Raw genomic sequence first — 22,618 nt, 5'->3', positions numbered from 1 at the left:
AATAAGCTTGGGATTTTGATAGGCATACTACTTTTTGTTGTTTTTGCTATATTTGTTAAATGAACATCTGTCGCTCTTTGCTTGAAAGGGTACACTAAAGTAGCAGATGCCCTTTTGTGTGCCGTATAAATAAATTTGAATAAGCTCAATATCCAAACTCCTTTCCATTTAGAGATGAAAACAAGTGTCCCCATCTAACTGGTTCAAAGATCTTATTTGACAGTTAATTGAAATTCATTATGTGATCTATCTGTTCATGAATGTAGCTTGACATTTCAGATGTTAGCTCTCCAATGATGTTCTAACATAATTATTGATTATGTTTAGCATGTATTTGATATTTGATGTTGTGGCTCAAGATGATTGATACTTTTTTAAGGTTTTTATTGTTTAAGCCTTCCTACTTAGGTAATGGTTGGTTGTTATGGTTGATTCCAGGAAGCATCATATCCTATTAAATGCAAACTGACGTTGATAAATTTTGCAGCCGCACCTTCTTGTCCATTATGGCTGGCGTGGTTGCAGGAATCTTGGGACTTACCGGTTGGAAGGGTTTTATATTCTACTTCATGATCATGATTCTTACTTCTCTTGGGGTCGTCGTGAAATCCAAATTTGATATTCATGAATACTTTGACTCGTGGAATCGTGTTATATTGGATGGAATATCTGGTGGACTTATGGTATGTCCCTTTTTCCTTTTGTAGATAATCATAATAATTAGCATTTATTTGTGTGAACTGTTTGTAAATACATGTTTGCATCAAATGTTTAATTGTATTTAGGCAAATATGTGTATGCTATGATTGCATTTTCTTCCCTGTGAAATACTTTGATTCTAATATATTGCTCATGTTAACACTTTTCAACGTTAATCACTTACATCTATTTTTACTCTCTACTTGCATTGGGATGAGTTAGTGAAATTTTTGGATTAACTTTTTGCAATATTATGTATCCTGCTTTGACTCTGTGTTTAGCTCAAATTCTAGATGGTATCAAAGTTCTAGGGTTTTGTCCTAGATATTGCAGAATTGGTTCAAATATTTTTGTCGTGGCTAGGGCATCCTTTTAGAAGCTGCAATGCATCCATAAGTTAGATGTTTCATCTCCTATGATTTAGAGTATCAAGCCAAATTTTCTATGTAGCGTTGTTGCCCGCAACTCAGTTTTCAGCCTGCTGTTTTCTATGGATTAGAGCATTTTCCTTCAAGTTAGAGTTTTCGACATGCCTTTTGTGCAAATTGGAGTGTACTGTAATGCTGGAAACCTCTTGATGATTATAATGCTGTTCTAACGAAACCCTAACAGGTGAGGTAAACCATAGGAAGTACAAGTGCAATAACTCTTACACCTTAAGGCTTAGACCATCCTAAACCTTATTTCCTTTTGAGGGACCCAGGGTACTTTTTTGGCTTGGGTTGTTGCTTTTCAGAAAAGGAGGGGCCCCTCTTCTCACTATGAGCACGCTCCATCTGTGTTTTTCCACCTACATATACAATTTGCCTTTTCAGCCACTATCTTTATTTCCTTTTCAATTAGAGGGCTTTTTTTTCAAGTTTTTCTATTTGACAGGTGATTGCTTCTTTTTTTCTTTTTTCTTTTTTACAATTAGAGTCACTGCAGTACCTCAGCAAGGAGTTATTTTGTTTTACATCTCTTTGGGTAAAGTTACATCTCTAACTATATTATGTTCCGTGTTTATTTGAATTTGTGATTCTAGGGTAAATTATAGGGTAATCTGGAAAAGGACACTACACTATATTGAATAATTCCTGGAGTGAGGAAGATTTTTCTGATGCACAGAGCTCTGTTGTTTTAATAGTGGGGCTGTAGAGGCCCATTGTGCCTTTAAGAAAACCTCGAATACTCCACCTTGTTCCTGAGTGCTTGCAATCTTGATTCTATGGCACAAACTGCTCCAATGGATACCATCCCATAGAATTCCAATTTAGTAACTGGGAGGAATGTGATGGCAACTGGCACTGCTTGATTCACCAATTCCTCCGAACCTAATCTGTTCTTCTCCTAGATATAATGTCTACCTGGGGCTTTTGTTAGCTCCTTGTCACCTTTAATGACAAATATATAAATATTTGAAACAAATATGGATGAGATTTTGGTATCTGTACCACATTTTTGAGAAGATGACCAAGGTTGCATGGGTACGGGGGTACTTGGAGATGTCGGAGACTGGTACTCATACGGCTATTTTTTCAAAATAGGAGACGGGGGTACTTGGAGACGCTAATTTTTTTATTTTAATATAATTTAATAAATTATATAAAATCTGAAAATCTGATGACATTGAACTTTCAAAACAAGAATTAACATTAATTATGAAGTTTAAGATCAAAATGTCATACAATCATTGTGTCATAGTTTCAAATTGATTAGTGATTACTAATTACATATTGTCATATTGAAAATGGCTTGATAAACATCAAGCTGATATTTAAACCAAAAACTGAAAGCAAAAATCAGACATTTTATATCCATAATCTACTCTTCTTTGCCATGATCATCCATATCAAGGTCCTCAGCTATGAGGCTTTCCAAATAGTCATCACTCTCGAATTTAGGTTCCTCTGATGGTGGAATAATAGGGGGTAAATCAGCTAGTCCATCTGCTTCAACCACTTCATCCACAATGGCTGCAACTTCTCCATTAGGTGAAATTTGATCTCCCATTTTGCCGAAGGACCCTCATTGTATCCAGGATCTATACAAGAGAGAAGACGAAGTTAGCTATGAATGTACACCAGGTTCTCTTCTTTCTTTAATCCTAATCGGTTCCTCGATAGTGAATGAATGCACCCATAAGTGCTCCAATTTCTCTCACAAGAAGAAGAGCTTGCTACTTGTGAGAGTAATCGTATTGCAAATGATTGCAATTCAGGGGCTTCACTTCCATGGTTCCACCACCACTCTATAGGGTCTTTCTTTACTTTCATATCATATATAGCTTCCACAGAAGCAAATTCACCTTGCCCACGTGAAACTTATTCCATTGACTCCTCATTACCGAAGCTTTTTCACCTCGGCCATATATCTTTTTAACCGCAGCCCAAAATCCCTTCATTACGTCTTTATCTCGATGTGGAGCCCTCTTTCTGGTCACTTCTGTATCATACCAACTAGGATTAAGGGCATAGGCAACACAATGAAGAGGCGTGTTAAGTTTGTTCCACCTTCCATGTAACTTTTCCAGTATCAAAGGATATAGAGAAATATCTTTTGCATTAGTTACTTTCTTTACTCTTTCACACATGGAATCTATTGCTTCATAAACCTCTCCCAAACATGCCTTGTCTAAATCTGCAAATCTGATCACCTCACATATGGGCTTAATAAAGTCCACGACAAACTTAACATCAGCCCAAAAATGTTCATCAAGGACCATAGCTCTCTCCTCAACTGCAATATCTGATGTAGATTGCTTCCAATCTACCCATGCATCACTAACAACCGTGGAACACAAAGCTCCTTTGACTTCACAAAGGCGGTCAAGAAGAATGAAGTAAGAAGCAAAACGTGTATCAGTGGGTTTGAGAAGTTCCACCTTGGCAAATTTACGATAAATGGCTTGTGTGTGGTGATAGTTACATGTGAACATTTGTATCTTTTTGCCCTTCTCTATGAGATCTGAAATCCATTGGAACTTGCCAATATCTTTGAGAGCATTATTCAATGAATGCACACAACATGGTGTCCAAAATATCTGCCTATACCTCTTTTGCACCAACATGCCTACTGCTTTACAAACAGGGGCAGTATCGGTAACAACTTGGACTATGTTTGCCCTCTCGGGTAAACGGTTAAATGCAAAAAGTAAATGCACAGAACATTATGGAAATACATTAAATAACCAGTCTCTGTATTAATTCAACAGTCCATGTACATCGAGTGCTTATAACATTACATTTGACACCACTAACATGATCGTACTTCGAAAAAGGTACACAATATATAATACCCGAAGGGGTACGACACAACCGTCGTGACTCCAACTACCTACCCGTCGGCTAACTAACTGACTGCCGTAACTCATTATTACCAACGACAACATAAACATAATATGACAACATAACATAATGATTATTCCCGGCAACCTCATCCCCCCCAAGAAAAGAAGTCGACTCCGACGACTTAATACAAAATAGAGATGAACCACAGGAACTACTGACGCCAGTTGGGCCTGGATCTTATACACTTGCCGCGTCCTCGCCTGAAAACCCTTTTCTGCTACCATCCGATGCTCAAGTGCGGATTTCACCAATATTGCTTCCTTTGCCATCACAGTCCTCCTGGGCCTAACCCAAACTTGTCTGCAAAACACGTTTTTCAGTCTCAGCTTCCACCAACTGCTACTCATATGATACTGTCTCCCTAGCCAATTTGTCCTCGATAGCCACCCGTGTTGCTCTCTCGGCATCCAACTCTTGGGTACGCTGAACTAAGTCTCACACGACTATTGCCTCCAACCTGGTGGTCAGCTCCTCCCGAGCCCTCTGTGCATCCACCAAGGCAACCTCACGTCCAGCTGAGACATACTCCGAGTTCCTCAAAGCGTACCAGTCATGCCTAGAGGTGGCCACAATCCGCTGGCACAAAGGCTAGGAGACACCTCAAATCCTCCATCACACTCCCCAAAGGCTAAAAACTGAACTGAATAACTCCCTGGTGTCATACAACTGCGCGGACCTACAGTGCCTTCCCTCAAACTTTGTTTGTTCCCAACCTCCAAATCCGTCTCCCTCTACGGCTTATGGCTTCCCCACCAATACTTAGCTGCAGGCTTCTTTCTCACAATACGGACAACCACAACACTTCCCGTGGTCTTCTATAGCTCAAAATAAACTGGAGGTCTGGGGGCAACGCCCCCAGTGGGGTCGAGGGGCAGCGCCCCCGCTGCCAACACCAATTTACAACCTTCAGAACCCCACAAAAGTCCATGGCGCGCATCATTTCTGTGATATTTTAAGATGCCAAAAACCCTTCTTTGCCAAAAACCCTTCTTTTCCACTCTGAATTTCCAGTGTCCTGGCTTCAAACTCCAGTGAATCATTTTAAATCTGGTTTTCGTCGTTTTTTTTTAGGCACTGTAATGTCCCCGATGGCACCCCGACCATACAACCTCCCTGTACGGTCAACAACAGCACTGGCACCTCCAATCGTGCGGCTGCTTGGTCTACCTGTGGCGGTCGTTTTGCCCTTACGTGGCTGTGTGGATTGTGCGGGCTTGGTCTCTTTTTTTCTTTTTCCTTTTGCGGCTGCTGCGCGTTGGTGTGCGTAACCCTTGCTGTGCGTGTTGATCGGGCCGTGCAGTGCGTGGTCGGGCCGTGCGGTGCGTCTTCCTCCTCCTTTATCCCTTGCTATGCGGCGGTGTTCAGTGTTGTGTGGTGGTCGGGCTGTGCGGTGTGCGGTGGTGGGTTCATGTCTCGGCAACAACCTTCGGTGGCTCCCACCGCACGTTGTGACCGCCGCACGATGGTGTCACCGTCGGTGGTTCCACCGCACGGTGGTGTCACTGTCGGTGGTGCCACCGCATGGTGGTGTCACCTTGGTCCCACCGTACGGTGGCCATTTTCCCCTTTTTTTTTTTTGACCGTACTGTTGCTGTCGTACGACCGTGCGATTTTTTCCAAGTTTTTTCAAATAATTTTTTGATCGTACGGTCGCATGTCATACGACCGTACGTTTCTTTCTTCCAACCGTACGATCATCTGCAGTACGGCCCCGTACGGTGGTGTTTTTTTTTCACAATTTTTATTTATTTTTATAAGTTGTCTAGAGAGTTTTCGGCTCGAGTCCCCTGTCTCTGGGATCGCTCTTCATCCTTCTCGGTTTTCCTCGCCCAAAAGTCTCCTGCTTTTGTCCCGTGCCTCTCGAGTCACTTGCCCGACCTCTTAGGTCCCCTTCCATCCTCTCGGGTCCCCCTTCGGGCTCTCGGGTGTCCGTCCGGCCTCTCGGGTCCCTTGCACGCTTCGCGTGGTAGGGTTTCAATTTGGGCCCGTTGGTGGCAAGTCTATTTTCAATGGCCATCCGAAGACCTGGAACCACGAAGTCTACAGGGACCACGGTCTCCTTCCCGTACATAAGAAGAAGAAGGATAATAAAGATTTTGAAGACCGTGGTCTTCCATACAGGGTTCCAATCGTTGCCAACACTCTTCGGATTATCTACGTCGCCAGGGTTTGGGGCGTCTCCCTTCCAATATTCTTTGTATTCCGGCAGGTACACCTCTGTTGGTTGCTCTGGTTCCTCTACTTCGAGCCTGTAGCTTTGGAACATTTTGTAATCCTCCATTTGTCAGTGGAAGAGCCCGTTAAGTGAGCATACCTCATCTTCAGAACATCCCTCCAATTCGAGCACCCTTTCACTGTTCGGCTCCATCGCGTTCTTGCCCTTGCTTTCATCGGGACCCCCTTCCCCTTTATTAGAGTCCTCTGAGTCCGAGTCGGAAGAGGCGAGCTCTTCGCCAACATCTTGGGTGTGTAGGTCAATGGTATATTTCCGCCCTCCCTTCTCCATGGAAAGTGTATTTTTCTTCCAGTTGTGGTTTACCCTCGCGTTGATCAACCACGCTCTCTCCAGGATGGCGTCATAGCCTTTCTTCTTCGAGGGAATAACCACGAAATCTAACAAGAATGGTTGCGTACCAATTGTCACTTGTTGGGCCATCAACAGGCCGAGTGGCTTAATGCCGTGTTGGTCCGCTCCCACCAGGTTGAATGTGGGTGGCCATAGGGTGGGCTTCCCCAGCCGCTTCCATGTTTCTTCTAGTAGTACATTCACCCTAGATCCACCGTCCACAATGGTGTCCTTCAGAATGGTCCCACGGATACCCATTTCTACCACAGCTGGGTGTCTACCACTGCTCAAGGCTAGTAACATCGGGTCAGTCGAAGGGTTGACGAAAACCTCCACCTGTGGTGTACTCTTCGAAGCGGTGGCGGGAACCCCTACCTGTGGTGCACTCGACGATGCGGTGGCGGGAACCCCTACCTGTGGTGTACTCGATAATGCGGTGCTTTGCACATTGGTGAGGATGGCAGTCTTCAATTGTGGCATAGAGTCTAGAAGGTCTTTTACCTTTATCAGCACATCCATCTGCAAGATTTGCCCAATGATGTTATTTTCCGCTTCTGTACGGGATGATGTACTCGCCACCTTGTTGTCTCGTCGTTCGGTCGTCATCTCACGTTCAATATTGGCCTTTGCCTCCCGTAATCTCTCCTTCTCCGTACGGGGGTCGGGATAAGTGGCTTTTTTTGTTTGGGCGCGGGTGATCGCCAGTACTTCTTTCTCACCAGTCTTCTCAGCCTTCTCAATGTTGAGGAGATTAACCCCTACCTGCGGGCAATTTGCGTCCTCATGGTCGCCTGACCCACACCAACGACAGAGGTGCTGAGGGGTGGCTTCCTCCGTGCAATCACGGGCGAAGTGCCCCCACTGATTACAGGCCCTACATTGGATAATTGGCCGGCCCTTGGCGTCATATTGGATACGGCTTCCGTTATTGTTATTGTTGCTATTCCTTCTGCTGCCGCGTCTGTTGTCTCGGTATCCTCCAGATGATGCCGTTGTGTTAGTATGTTGGCCGGTACCCGCTGGTGCGGATGTTGTGGCCTGCTCCGTGAACAACACCTGGTTCATTTGCATACCTCGGGTTTTCATGTTGTATGGGCACTCCTTGGTGGAGTGTCCCATCACTTCGCAAATCTCACATAATGCCTTCTTTTGGCAAGTACCCTTTGTGTGCCCTTCCTCTTTGCACTCAGTACACCATATGTCCCCTTCGTTCTGACCAGTGCTTCTCATTATTTTGAATTCCTTTCTCATTCGCTCCATGTCTTTCTGGAGCGCTTGCACCTGTTTGCCAGCCTCGTCGTCGCTGCTGCTTTCCTGTGAAGAGTCATTGTCCTAGAATGAGGATTTATTACTTTTCTTCTTTTTTGATGTTTTGTGTTCGCTCTCCAGGTCCATCGCCCTATTTTAAGCGTCGTCATATGACGTCGGGGGTACAATTTTCGTCTTCCTCCGTAGGGAGGATTTCAACCCTTCAACGAACCATCGTTTCTTCAATCCATCTGCGGGTTGGCTTTCCATTTTACCCAAGAGTTCTTTCAGCCTTCGACTGTATGCTCGTACTGTCTCCCTGGTACCTTGTTTGGTACTGTATATCTCCGTTACAATTTCATTGTCATCACGGAGCAACCGAAACTCCCCCGTGAATTCCTTCTGTAGATTGGCCCACGTGGCCACTTTTTGCTTGTCCACATCGGAGTACCAATCTATGGCAACTCCTCGTAACGTGGCTGGGAATTGCTGTACCCAGTCATCCTGGTCTGTTACTCCGTTGGCGGACCAAATGGTTTCACATGTACGGCAGTGCCGTAAGGGGTCTTCCTTGCCCTCCCCTGTGAACTTTGGCAATTTTTGTTTACTCGCCATCCCACCGCTGGGTCTCGCTCCTCTAATTCCTTGTATGCTTGTACCTGGCGATCCTCCGCCTCTTGCAACTGAACCTCCACTTGTGGGTCCTCTGGAAAAAGTTGTTGACACCGAACCAAACAAATTGCCTCCCGTATGGTACCCTTGTGCTCCCTCGGCACCTTCGGTCGTACCGTCACCTTCCGGTGTCTCCCTCCGGTTGTCCTCTGAAATGGACAAATTCTTTAGCAAGTCTCTGGTAGCGTCGATCAGGTTTAGACTTCGCCTTGTTTGTTCCACCAACTCTTCGCAGCTTCTTACCCTACGGTGGTATTCTGGCGAACTATAGAGTTCTCCTTCGACACCCTCCGTGACTCCTTCTGGCAGCCCTACAACAGTGTAGATAGTGTAGTTCTCTCCGTCTATCTCTGCCTCCGCAACCTCCGTGACACCTCCTAGGTTCCCTTCGGGCAACCCCTCGGCCGGTCGTCCCTCGGCAAGCTGCCTTAGCCTACGCCTTCGTTCTATCTGCTGTCTGAGATTCAACGCGGTTTGTGCCACTTCCCATTCGTCACTCTGTATCTTTTTATTTTTGTCCTTATTTAGTCTATTGGGCATAAGTCAAAGGTTCAATTTCCTCCTGGACTGGTGCCATCTCGTTCTGTTTCCTGTCGGCTGTTCTCTTCGTAGCGTTGCAGGATTTGTTGTCGTCGCTCTTCCTGGGCAATCTCCTCCAGGCGGGCTTGTTGTGCCAGCGATGCCTGTGCAAGCAACCGGGGGAGGTGGTTCATCAACCGGTTTACTGTCGGGCTAACCTCCAGCGCTGTCCACACGACACTTGGTGGGATTTCTGCCTCTGCCGCCTTTCGTCGAACGTATGTTTGAATGGCTACCTGGAGCAAAATTGAAAATTCTCGCATTGTCGTGTCTTCTCCTGTGTAAAGTTTTGTCCACGTGTCGTTGGCCTCCGGGTTTACTTCACCAACGGGTAGGCCCATTGTGTTTGTGCGCCATCCGTGTCTTCCGTTCCTGAGTTCGTCTAGGCAACGACGCCAAATGTTTGCCCTCTCTGGTAAACGGTTAAATGCAAAAAGTAAATGCACAGAACATAATGGAAATACATTAAATAACCAGTCTCTGTATTAATTCAACAGTCCATGTACATCAAGTGCTTATAACATTACATTTGACACCACTAACATGATCCTACTTTGAAGAAAAGGTACACAATATATAATACCCGAAGGGGTACGACACAACCGTCACGACTCCAACTTTTTACCCGTCGGCTAACTAACTGACTGCCGTAACTCATTATTACCAACGACAACATAAACATAATATGACAACATACCCAGCAACAGACTACATGTGATGCTCCCACCTCCTCAATGTTGTCACATAGCTGGTTATGAAGAAATTCTGCATTTTTTTCTTGCCCAAAACAATCTATTGTCTTCAAAAAATAAGGCCCTTTGTTACATGTTACCATGATATTAAGTAGTGGACAATTCCTAGCATCTGTCCACCCATCCATCACAATACTACATCCTTTTTGAGACCACACTCTTTTCAATGATGTAGTTTGTTCCTCTAATCAACTTTTTTTTTTATCAACAAGAGTAGTGCGAAGTTTCTCATATCCAGGTGGTTTATAGCCTGTTGGTGCATTATTGATAGCATGAACCATCTCTTCATAGAATGGAGAGCGAGTAACATTGAATGATATTCCATTTGCATAAAAGAATCGTCCAATGGCTGCATCAACTGCTTCTCAACTTTGCACATCAAACAATTTTCCGATGGAGTTTGAGCTGCCAATGTGTGGTCTTTTGTAAGTTGGTTCAGTTGCTACACCTCTAGAAGTCACATCCACCTCTGACTCTATGTTATGACTGTAAGCTTCAGCAGTTGCCCTTGTTGTTGAAGCATGAGAGCTTCACATAGCAACTTTCCCATCAGCCCTTTCCTATCCTCTCACAACATCATATCTTTCACATTCATTTTTACAACCTTCAACACCATTACATGGGAGGTGGAGGAAATGAGCCTTCACCCTCATGTAGGTACCTTTCCATCCCAAATCACAAAGTTTGCGTTTGCTAGTGGCTGTTCCACTTGATCCTTTCGGCCCTGAAACACGGTCAACATACTTCCATAGTGGGTACAACCCTTGTCTTCCTCCACCTGACATTTTGAATGCTCAATCTGAATAAAAAATTAAAATTTAAAACAAAAGAATATTAGATTTTTTATTTTGTTTCTTATTGCTCAATCTGGTAATATTACACTTGGCTAATATTCTAGTAAAATTTTTGAACTTGGTAAAATGGCTAATATTACAAATTGAAATTATTAATAAATTAAAATATTATATTATTAAAATGCAATTTTATTTTTTTTAAATGCAATGATAATATTTTTGATTTTCAAGTATATGAAAAATAAAAAATATTATTATTGCATTAAAAAAAATTAAAATTGCATTAACAAAATTAAAATTGCATTCACAGTATCCAAGTGGGATATGGAAATGGAGCAGGTTTGGAATTTGAAACAGTCAAGTTTACACAGACTAAAGGATAAATCGATTGGCAGGAAGAATGTCAAATGGTGTCCGCCGCCTCCTGGTTGGAAAAAACTAAATTTTGATGGTGCTAGCCGTGGCAATCCGGGCTTGTCGGGTTTTGGGGCCGTGGTCAGAGATGAGGAAGGTAGTTTTGTAGGGGCTATATGTGGGCCCTCGGGAATTGTTTCCAACAATATGGTGGAAATCACTGCGCTTGAGGAGGGGCTTAAATGGGCTATCGCTAATAAACAATCAAAAGTAGTGATTGAAGGGGACTCTCAAATTATTCTAAATGGTATCAACAAAAAAAGATTTACCAACTGGAGGCTTAACGCTTGGATCCTGAGAATAGACCAGCTAATGCAAAAGTTGGATGACTATCAGATAAAACATGTTTATCGTGAAGGAAATCGTGCGGCGGATTTCCTTGCTAACCAGGGCGTAGTTGAATCTTAGACAAAGGCCATCTCGATGACAGACTCGGTATTCAAGGAACTGAGTCATTTTCTGCAAGCTGACAGAGACAAGATCCCAAGGATGGGAGTCGGGTAATCCCGACCGCAAGAAGGAACTATTGGGATAAGAGAAGTACTCTCTTATCAGTTTTGTTGTTCGAAGGCAGGGCAGGTGTATATATAGACTCGGGTAGATTTTCTCTGGTTTTTGGGACTCTGGAGGGTGCAGAGACGGTGATAGACTGCCATAAAACTCGTAATGGAGTGATCAAATCTGTATTCACTAGGAGTTCACCATATTCATCATATGTATTGAGAAGGCAACAAAACAACAGACTTTTTGGTAGATATGGGGATTGAGGAGGATTTTGGCAGGGATGACATGATGCCGATTGGACTAAAGATGATCATATCTTGTTTTTGCTTTCAATCTCAAAGTCTGGAAGTGGATAAGATGTGCAACTTTCGACGGCGATAGGATCCCAGAGTGGTGTTCTCTCGTGAGCGAGGATATCATTTACATAAGGAAATAAGCTTGGGTACAAGGAGAGTGACAGTCAGATTGTCCCAAGCATTATTGATTTGGGTGCCGTTGACGCATAGGCAATGGGGAGGTCTATTTATGGACTCTTGTTCGGCCTAGTTTTAGCAGAAAAGAAAATGGCAGAGCATTTGGGCATTGTCTGTAAGTGCAGCAAGGTGGTTGGCTTGCAGGAATCGCTCGAGGAGCAGGTAGAAAGACTTTTCAAAAAAGCAAATGAACAGGAGAAAGAGATTGTGGTTGATATTCTGGGACCTGATTACTGGTTTGGGGGACATGTCCACGACGGAAGGCTAATGGAAGACTTGTTCCAACCGATTATTCAGGTGCTAGGCCATGCTCTGTTGGCAAATGGCATTCTGCGTAGGATGGTGGAGGAAGGGATTTCCTTGGAGGTGATGAGAGCTTTGGATGGGATAGTCTCCATTCCAGCAGATGGGTGCATGTTGGGTTACTTCAGTTTGCAGTCAGTAGGAAAAAAGAAGAAGATGCAGAAGGCTTGGTCTATTTCAAGGCTGGCATAATGAAGGAAAACAGTATGGAAAGGTTTGCAGCTTTCCTTTAGGAAAATAATGACCTCTTTCCAGAAGGAGGAGATAGGCTGATGGTAATAGGTAATGGGATCAAGTATCTTTATAATGATCCCCTATGGATGTTTGTATTTGGAGTGGCATCTCCTTCACCCTTTGTAAAGTTTTTTCTCTTGATAATATAATGGGTACTGCCCCCTAGGCAGAACTTGCTTAAAAAAAATTAAAAAAATTGCATTCACAGTATATTTAGTGTATCGAACATTCTCAGTTAATAATATTAAGTGTGAATGCTTAATACACTCACATTTCACAGTATATAATGCATTAATATTATAAATGAATATAATATTATAAAATATAAAGTTAAACTATAAAAATTCAAAACACTCCTTTGAAATTTGACGGAACCCAGAAAAATGCCAAAAACGCAGACTATGAAACCCAGAAAAATAAAATTCGAAATTTTTTAGCGTATACTATGAAAATATTGAGAAATAAAAAATCGATGAAACCCAGCAAAATGCCAAAAACGCAGATGGAACCCAGCAAAAACGGTGAAAATAATAATATTTAAATGCCTAAATGGAAAGCGAAGTGAAAAAAACCTGTTGTTGGCTGCGAATCGTAAAACCCTGTTGTTGGCTGCTTGTGGCTGCAAATCGTAAAACCTTGTTGTTCGTGCGAGGCAAATCTGTGCTCGTGGCTGCAACCCGTGTTTGCGCAACGCAAATCTGTTTGCGTTAGGGTTTCTTTGACTTTTTGGCCGTCGTATGTGGTTATGACGTTGTGGCTTTTAGGGTTTTTCGACTTTTTTTTCACGCGTTTTTTGATTTATTTTATTTTTTTCGGCCTAAAGACGTCAGGAGATGCCCTGCCGATTCCTGCCCATGTCTCCTGTAAGTGGACACACATCCACTGGCAACTCCCACACGGGATACGCGAACCAATATCCGGTTCGGGTCTCCAGGGGTCCAGGGCATGTTTCCCTGCAACCTAGAGAAGATCCCAACCAAGTACCCCTTTTATCATTTATGGCATCTTAGATATTGCCACCTTGATAGAAGAAAAGCTTTCTCATTTCGGCCTCTTTGATCTCACCCAAAAATACCATCTGTTGCTGCTCCGCACCCAGCTGAATGCACGTCTCCATTGTCCCCTTCACTGTGTTCTCGAAAATTCTACATTAGACGTGAAGAGGATGTAAGTGATGTGGTAGAAAAGTTACACTCTTGGCAGTAGATAATGTGTTCTAAAATGCAGTCTCAACTGTGCTAAAATGAGTGCTTGATACCATTCTAGCATGTAAACATTAATTCTTTGGTATGTCAAGTGTTGATCCCATCTCCCATTTCGATTAATGATAACGCCATCCCATGAGATCTCATCATTATAAATGATGTGATCCCAAATTGTCTCAAGGTTCCGTCAACAGTTGAAATTATCTCCTATAATGAGTTCCTTTTTATCATCTATCCCTTGGTTCAGTAAAATGTTTGGTACTTTCTTTCCTTCATGGTAGCAGTATTCAATGGAGAAGTAGGAGAGATTATCAAGTATGTCCCATGCTTTGCATATGATGTTGTTTATTCTCCAATTCAGTAAAAAGTTTATGTTGTTTATTCTCCAATTCAGTAAAAAGTTTGCTACTCTCTTTCCTTCATGGTAGCAGTATTCAATGGAGAAGTAGGAGAGATTCTTTCTCAAGTATGTCCCATGCTTTGCATAGGATGTTGTTTATTCTCCAATTAGACAATTGCTGCTTTCTGATGCAAAGTATTATTGCCATTGAGTCGCCTTCAATCAAGATTGATTCTAAATTGCTGGATTTAACCAATTGGAGACTAAGTAGGAAGGCTTCAGCTTCTGCTTCATTGTTTATGCTGGGCTCTAGCTTCTTGGAGGCTTCTTTTATCATGTTTCCATGTGAGTTTCTGATTATTGTTCATTCTTCTGACAGTCATCTGTTTCCCCATGAGGTGCCATCAAAATTTATATTGACCAAACTCTTCTGAGAAGGAATCTGTGAGATTTGATCCATATTTGAGGGAGATTGATTGAACCCAGAAATCCCATGAAAGGGGGGGTGCAGGGTCATTGCATGTTTTTTTAGACTGCAGGAATTATGTAGCCCTCCCATTAAACTGCAGTGTGCCTGGAAAACTTTTTAATGCGACTGGTGACGCTGGTGTGACACGTCCTTCGATACCACGTAAGCTGGGGGGAGACTGGACTTCGTGATCTTGTGCTTCACCACAGGAAGCTCTTGCCAATCGAGCCAGGCCCCCAGCCCAGGGTCATTGCTTGTTTTTGATATGCAGTAAATTTATTATTTATTAGGAATTGGTTTGTTAATCAATTGAAATAAATTTTGTTGTAACACACATAGAGAAAAATTGTAAAAGGTTTTAAAGGTTATTGAACTGGTAGCATTTATAAGATGAATTTTTGGGTATGAAAGCTGATCACCAGTGGCCAAAATGATCACTATCAATGTTGTACTTACTTTTGCTGGCCTATTTTAAAACGCTATTGGGATAATCAGTTGAATGTCAAATATTTGTGTCCCTTAATGAGAATGTGACTTAGAAGCTGTATATGGATCAACCACTTGGTTATGCAGAGAATTGCAAATATCATACAATATGTATTTATATAAAAGGTAATGTATGGTAAAGCAGGCACTCATTACTTACCAAGAATGATAAATATTCCTGTTTAGAATGGACTTAAGAGTCCTTAAGAATGTCTTGAAGAACTTTCATAACAAAATCTCCATCTTTTCAACTGAATGCACATGAGAAACTATCAAAAGGCTCTGATAAAGGAATGCAAATCAATGGAGTAGACATGAAGCTGCTATCCTAGGAAGGGAAACTGGTTGGTGGTATTTCCTATTGGCAACTGGTTTGTAGTTTGATTTATCTGACCATAACTAGATAAGATATCTTGTATCCAATTGTAAATCAGAGGGATTCCATTACATAAGTACATGCCCATACTTTTGGCTTATATTTGCCCTATATATAATGCACGGGGGAATATTTGATATCTGACAAATTGAAGAAGTCATTTATGGTGGAGTACCCTTCCAAAATGATTATTTGCACTCGTAAATATTCTAAAATGTAAATTAACCTTACTTTCCAAATGAGCATCCCTTAAAATTATTACATTGATCCTGTGGAATTAATGATAGTATTACTATTTCATATCAATAAATTATTTTAGCAGAGCTTACATAGAGTAAGCTGGTTTTCTTTGAGAGCAGACGTGGGGCATTAGAAGATGTGTAAAGGGAATGTTAATTTCTTAAATGCAAAATATCCCAGTAAAGACAATCTCTCTGCTATGCAGAGTTTGGACCACCTTATGATCCTAAAATTCAGAAAGGTTGCAGTCCAAATGTAAGGTGTGAGTTTTTTCAATTTTCTTTCATGGATGTGGAATAATTGACTTAAATAATTGTTTGTGCCTGCTTTTGATTTTGATATTGTTATGCTTGTCACCATAAGGGTGAATTCTATGTAAAATCCTCTTGAAAAACCCACATGCCACTTCTTTTGAGAGACCTTATCATGGCTTCTTAACTTTCTACTTTGGCTCCCTTGATTCGTATTTAGGTCCCCTGCCAGATGACCGTTTTGATCTAATCATTCAATAACTTGTAGGTTTATGGAACACAGTAGTTAGAATGAAAAAAAATGTTAACAGCTTTCACTGGAAGAAGTCTTTCTTTAGAGCATACAAATTTGAGCTGTAACGCTGCTCCTGTGAAAGTGTGTGCTTATTAGTCACTCTGGCTGGTTGTCAATCAAAGTAACTTATGTAAACATATAGGTAAAACTCAACTTACTTAGTACATCACACCTGAAAAAAATCCATTTATACTTTCTACTTATGTAATGGTTAGAACTTATGGTCCTAAATCTAACTAGAATCTCATAAGTCAACACCAATAACAGTTTTAACCATCCATTTCCTGGCGAAGAATGCATCTTGTGCTCTAATGTCAATAACACCCAGGCTGCTTGCTTGTTGCCATGCATATACTGCATTCATAATGATTAAAATTTGCAGAATTCCTATATGTAAGGGTAAATATGCCATTCGCTACCTTTAGCTATAATGTTCTTACTATACCTTATAGGAATATAAAATTGGTTTGGATCATTTAATTCACTAGCTAAGTTTTTTTCATTTTTTCATTTTTTCCTTTGGCCCTTTACATGTCATCTGCATAAAAGTGCCTGATAATTTAGAAAATTTTGTTATTTGGGAAAGTTATGTTTTGAAAAAATGGTTAAAATTTAACAGTAAGGCCACAATTGTGAGATTTTTCTTATTGTTTTCAAAGAAATCTATTTTCTTATGCAATATTGAAGTTTTGTAAATTATAATCAGATTATGTGATAAACTATGGCTGACAATTTTATTTTTCTTTTGCAGTCATTTGTTCTCTTCTGGACGTATCCTTTGGGTTGTAACTTAGATCACAAGAATTTTTTTGCATAAAATTAATGAATTTCTTTTAACTAATCATATTTTTTATAATGTCTAGCCATGTTTTACTTACTTTTGCTAGGGTTTCTTTAACACATCTCAGATTTGCTTATGATATTGTGCATATATTTTGAAGCATCTGTGTTGCTATCACATTACGAAAGTGCATGACTTGCAGCAGTAAGCTGAAGGATTTATTTAAGCTTAAGGATTTATTCTATCGACACAGTTTTGTCTGAAGCATATGCGCAGAGTGGGAATTTTTTGTAACCTTTTATATTGGATAATGGAAAGTGGAGTCTGCAGTTTTTCTTGGCAGATTATTGTGGGTACTAGTATAAAGATGCACGTTCTGTCCTTTTGTAGTCACCTAAAAGTATGCCCCAATCTGAAAAAAGATCACAGATTTTGCTTGGAAGGATGAATATTTTACAAATTACCTATATCCATTTTTCTGCAGATGCATTATTATTAGTTTTTCATTGACCACAGGTAAACATTCCAAATCATAAAAACTGAAACTGAGAGTTCGAAGTGAGTTTTTACATCATCATTTTGACTACTTAAAATTGATTTCAAGGTTTTTTCTTTCTTACCTATCCATTTCGTCTGATTTTCATTGAACTCTACGTCAATGGGAATGTCAATACCAACATAAGTCATGTTAGGTGCTCATGTAGGATTGACATTTACAGTTATGGGTGGTGTTTATAACCCCTTCAATCATCTTATTTCGAGATAATCTGAGGTTAATAATAAACATGGGACCTTTTTTTTTCGAAAACCTGAAGTTTAGTGACAGAGAAAATAGGTATGTGATATCAGATATCTTAAGAGGATCATTGTCGGTGGGTTGGATGACATATAATACGTGTTTAGTCTATTGACTTTGTTTCTCAATGGATAAGTAATTGGATTGAAATTTGGTTTTCTTGTATCATCAAACGACTTACGAGATTAAACTCTTCACTTCAAGTTTTCTGATTTGTGGAGAAGTCTAATGTGTAGAGTCTGTTGACTTTGTTTCTGAATGGAAAGTTATTGGATTGAAATAAGGTTTTCTTGTATCATCAAACAACTTGGAATATTAACACTTCATTTCAAGTTTTCTGAATTGTGGAGGAAAGTCTAATTATAGACTTGAAAATAGAAGAGGGCCCTCTTCTGCTATTATTTGTCTTTGCACATAATAAAATTTATGTCTTTGTAAACTTAATAATTTATAAAAATTGAAAAGATATTTTATTTATGAATCAAAATTGTAATTTACTTTGAAAAGTTGGAAAAACATGTAAATTCTTTGACCAGAGTAGGGAAAAAAATTGAATAGGAAGATTGAAAATAGAAAAGTAGATCTATTTTTTAAGATTAAAGAGTGTTTTTGCAGGTTTCCATTTTGTGTTGGGATTACTTTATAATAAATGTTGTAAGCCTCCCCTCTCTGGTCCTAAAAGTTGTGGTTCCAAATTGTGACATGGTTTCCAAGAAGTGGGTAGGTTGAAAAATGTGGCTATCTTCTTTGTGGTTGTCAAGCATAATAATCCCCCGACGAGAAATTCTTTGGATGAGTGGATTGTGAATGTTTGGGACAAGAAACTAGGAATTCATGTAACCTTTTGTAGAATAGTTTAGAAAGTTTTATTCCTTGTGTTTTTTAAAGATCATGCAATGCAAGATAGGGCCACTTCAAAGCAATGTTGAAATGTATGAAACTTTATTTTTAGGGCTCTTGCTCAATACCTAGATGTGTTAAACGAAGAATTCTTGGGCTTTTCATTTCCTAGACGGGTTAAAAGATAAAAATGTCCCGCCTCTACTTTGGCCTTTTCTGTCACAACTTTTATCTTCTATAGGCAAATTTCTCAAAGTTGAAGAAACAAGACCAACTCTTCATATGGATGGTAGATCGATGATCTCTCTACATCTTGGGATATAAATCCTTGATGAAATTGGGGTTGAGATTGGTGAAAATTTGTTAACTTAGACTTCAAAGGTGTTGGGAGGCTTGAAAGCTTTCTTCCTATGCAAAAAAGAAGGGCATAAAAGAGAAAACCTGCCTTAATTTCAAAAAAAATAGACTTGCAAAGGAGTCCATATGAGTCTAATGATGCCCTAAAAGTTGCAAAATAGAGATTTTGCAATTTTTGGAAAAATTCATGTACAATAATCAGAAAATATCCATACCATTGTGTAGGGCATGAAATTCTAACCCAAATAAAAAAAATGTTCGAAAAAAGGAGTCTGGATGATTAAGATATTGTTGTTTGAAAATCCTTTGCATAATTATGACACCAGTATCACCACAATGCTTTCTAACTTCAAATGCTTGTAGATTTGACCTTTGGTGTTTGATTTGGATGAAACAAAAAGCAAAACTGACTTTCTTAAACTTTTTGAATCTAATAATAACCTTACATTTCACCCAACAAGCTCCAATAATGACTTGCAATAAAAAAATCACGAAATGCAAAAGCTTTATTTGAACTAAAATTCTTTCAAATGGTAAACCAATGGCACTCTAAAAGCTTCGATTCCATGTAAAAAATAGCTATGAAGGTAGCCACTCGAGATCCAGAGACCAAATGGAAAGCAGAAAAACAAGAGAGAGAAAGAATATGACAAGAATAAATTGTATTCCTATCAATGATGCAATGAATGATTATTACGCATAAGACCCCTTGGTTCTCTAGCCAAGGTGAGAACATAATAGTGCATAAGATTATCACAAGTGTCATAATCTTATGGCATGAGGCAAAAAGTGACAACCTGTGGAAAAGTGATAACATGATAACATCACTAAAGGTGGATCACCCACCAAAGGTGGAAAAGTGCAACCATGAAAGGTGGATATGATAATGTGTTAAAGGCACTAAAGGTGGAGGCACCACATAACGTGAAATTGATAACATGATGATATCACCTAAAGTGGAGATGTTCCAACAAACTCCTATGTGGTTCCCTAAGTAAGCTTAAGTGACATGTAATTAGGACTTATGTGGAAAATAACCAAGGTAAAATACCTTAATTACACCAACAATTTGTTATCTATGTCTAATTCCAACCTTGGGCACAAAAAGAATGTTTAATAATTGGTTTTAGATAGGATTAAACAAAAGATTTTAGAGGTTAGAAATGAAGCCATGCAAAATTGGGAGAAAGAATTAGAACCAATGGGGGCGATGGGGTCCTTGGCTAACAAGGAGCTCAGTGAGGAGAAAGCTACTAACCCTATCCTAGATGGCTTTCCCTTTAATAGTCATGAGGAATTTTCTAGGGAGGGTGACACCCTTGAGGTTGGGGGTGAAAGAGGAAAAAATAAGAGGAAGCAATATAGTAGGAATGAATTGAGTCCAACTCCAAAAAGAACGAGAAAGAGGATGAGATGCTTAAGTGTTTTGATAAATTTAGAAATAATAGAGGTGACTCTCAATCTATCCCTTTTGATGATCTTGAATTGCACTAGTTGGTGTTGGCATATGTGCAGAGTATGTTGACATGATGATATTGTGTTGTCATTGATGTCAATATGCTGAAGAGAGAACCAGTAATATGTTGAAGAGTGAACCGGTATATGGAATTGTTTTCTATTAAGGTTTAATATGGTATGACTACCGGTTGGTAGTCCCAGCCTCAGGGTTTCCGGTTGAAGTGTTTCGAGCCTGTGTGATTCAACTGATGGCATTGTGTGATGAGTTAGCATTGTAATGGAGATCAGATCATGTTGCCACGTCAGCCTCATGCGCGTGAAGGATCTTGCATGAAGGGGATTGATCCTATCTATCTCGGGAATGTGTGAAGTCCCTGCAAACGGTGAAGAACACGTGATGGGTTATCGCCTCCAAGAAGCGGTGAAGAACGAACGATGGAGAATGTCTTGAGATTTGTTCAAGACCGTTGTATTCAAATGCAAAGTGTTCAATGGTCAGGATTGAACCGACTGAATTGCTCAACCTAAATGTTTAGGGTTTAGGGTTTATGCTACCGACCTATCTGTTTCCTATAAGGTCGATGTTGTGTTTCATGTTGAGTGCAGAGATACGCGATTCTTGTCAGACCAAATAAGAGAATTGATACCTGCAAAGTGTGTGTGCAGAAGGAAGGAAATAAAACGGATCTGCATTGGCATTGAGTGCTATTACCAGATCATTGTAATACCTGTTGATCTCTAATCACTTCAACAGTTGGAAAATCCCTTAACAGGGTAGCTTTAACCAGCTTGCTGTAAATCCTTTAATAGGGTGACTCAAAGCCATTGAGTTCATAAAATCCTCTAACAAAGTAACCTTTAACAGGGTTTAACCCTCAATCGGGTATTCTAGCCATCCCTTAACCGAGTGATCCCTAACAGGATCGGTTCCTAACAGAACCTATTGTAACAGTCTTTAACCAGACTAGACTCCTAACAGAGCAGACTTTTAAAGAGTTCAAAAATAGCTTGTGGGTATTCATCCCCACTATCTACCCCAACTATAATGACAATAATACCTCTAATTGAAATCTCAATCCGAAGTTTGGACAATCATATGGTAGAGTTTACTATTCTCATGGTTGGTGTTCATTTAGTTGTCAATCCAGGAACGTAAAACTTGAAATGGGTCTGCAATATATATGCACTAAGCTCCTTAAATGATTATTCTTAATTACTGTAAGAAAGGTAGGAATGGAAATCATAAAGACTAAATGAAAGCTTTTCAAAACTCTGCTGAAATGAACTAATGGAAATAACAGAAATCACACCATTTTGCCTTGGCTGCAGGAACAGTTAAAGGATCTATTTCCAGTGGTTGCAGGAACAACCCAGTCATGAACTTCTACTGCAACTAAGTAAAAACTAACTTCAATAATCATAAACACGAGATCACTCACCAAGTGGGCCCCCTTGGATGAATGATATCAAACTCTCAGCAAAGAACTCTTAATAGATCAGAATAAGATATTTTTATTCATTTCTTCCTGAAAGACGATTACATATTCAAAAAGAGAAAATTCAGAATACTTGACAAAAACTTTCCTCAATCCCTTTCCATTCTGTCTAACTCTTAGAAAAGAAGGAAGAGCTTATTATAAAGAAAAGACAAACTACAATGGATAACTCCAATTACGTCCAGAAGAAAAGGCGGATCACTGTCAGATGAAGGGGATAACAGAGAGCTTGGCTGTAGGAACTGTGGATCTGAAACCGAACCACAGTCTTTGCACGCCAAAGAGATATTTTGCAGATTAAACATGCATCAAAGTTAAACTCCCATGGTGAAGTACAACTACTCCGATTATGCCATAGATTGCGCTCGCTTGAATCTCCTTCAATTTGACCTCCAGCTATCTGACGTGATTCTCCAGTTCTTAGGCGTGAAAGAGAATTCTCCACCGTAACATCAATTATTATCTGCATTAAAACAAAAACAATATACAAGGACATGCATATGTATCTTACTTAACTAATACATTCATTAATTCACATATGAAATCATCCTAAATAATCCGCATATCACAGGGACAAACCATTTGGCTGCAGGAATAAATTGGCATGGCTGCAGGAATTAACAGACAAGGTTCAAACATGATTTCTTAAGTTCAGTTTTAA

General features: G+C 40.3%; 1 protein-coding gene across 1 annotated transcript in view; it reads left to right on the top strand.

Annotated features, from left to right (window-relative positions):
• LOC131076410 (uncharacterized) overlaps positions 1 to 17,631 on the top strand; it is a 50,628-nt gene extending 32,997 nt beyond the window's left edge. Inside the window, exons 3-5 of the mRNA XM_058013577.2 lie at positions 488 to 683; positions 16,981 to 17,000; positions 17,138 to 17,631. Coding sequence (XP_057869560.2) covers positions 488 to 683; positions 16,981 to 17,000; positions 17,138 to 17,168 — 247 coding nt within the window. The 3' untranslated portion in view covers positions 17,169 to 17,631. The remainder of the gene's footprint in view (positions 1 to 487; positions 684 to 16,980; positions 17,001 to 17,137) is intronic.
• The last annotated feature ends 4,987 nt before the right edge of the window (positions 17,632 to 22,618 follow it).

This window comes from Cryptomeria japonica, chromosome 7 (genome assembly GCF_030272615.1).
Source record: "Cryptomeria japonica chromosome 7, Sugi_1.0, whole genome shotgun sequence".
Taxonomy (NCBI): Eukaryota; Viridiplantae; Streptophyta; class Pinopsida; order Cupressales; family Cupressaceae; genus Cryptomeria; species Cryptomeria japonica.
This window is presented reverse-complemented; position numbering and strand designations above follow the sequence as displayed.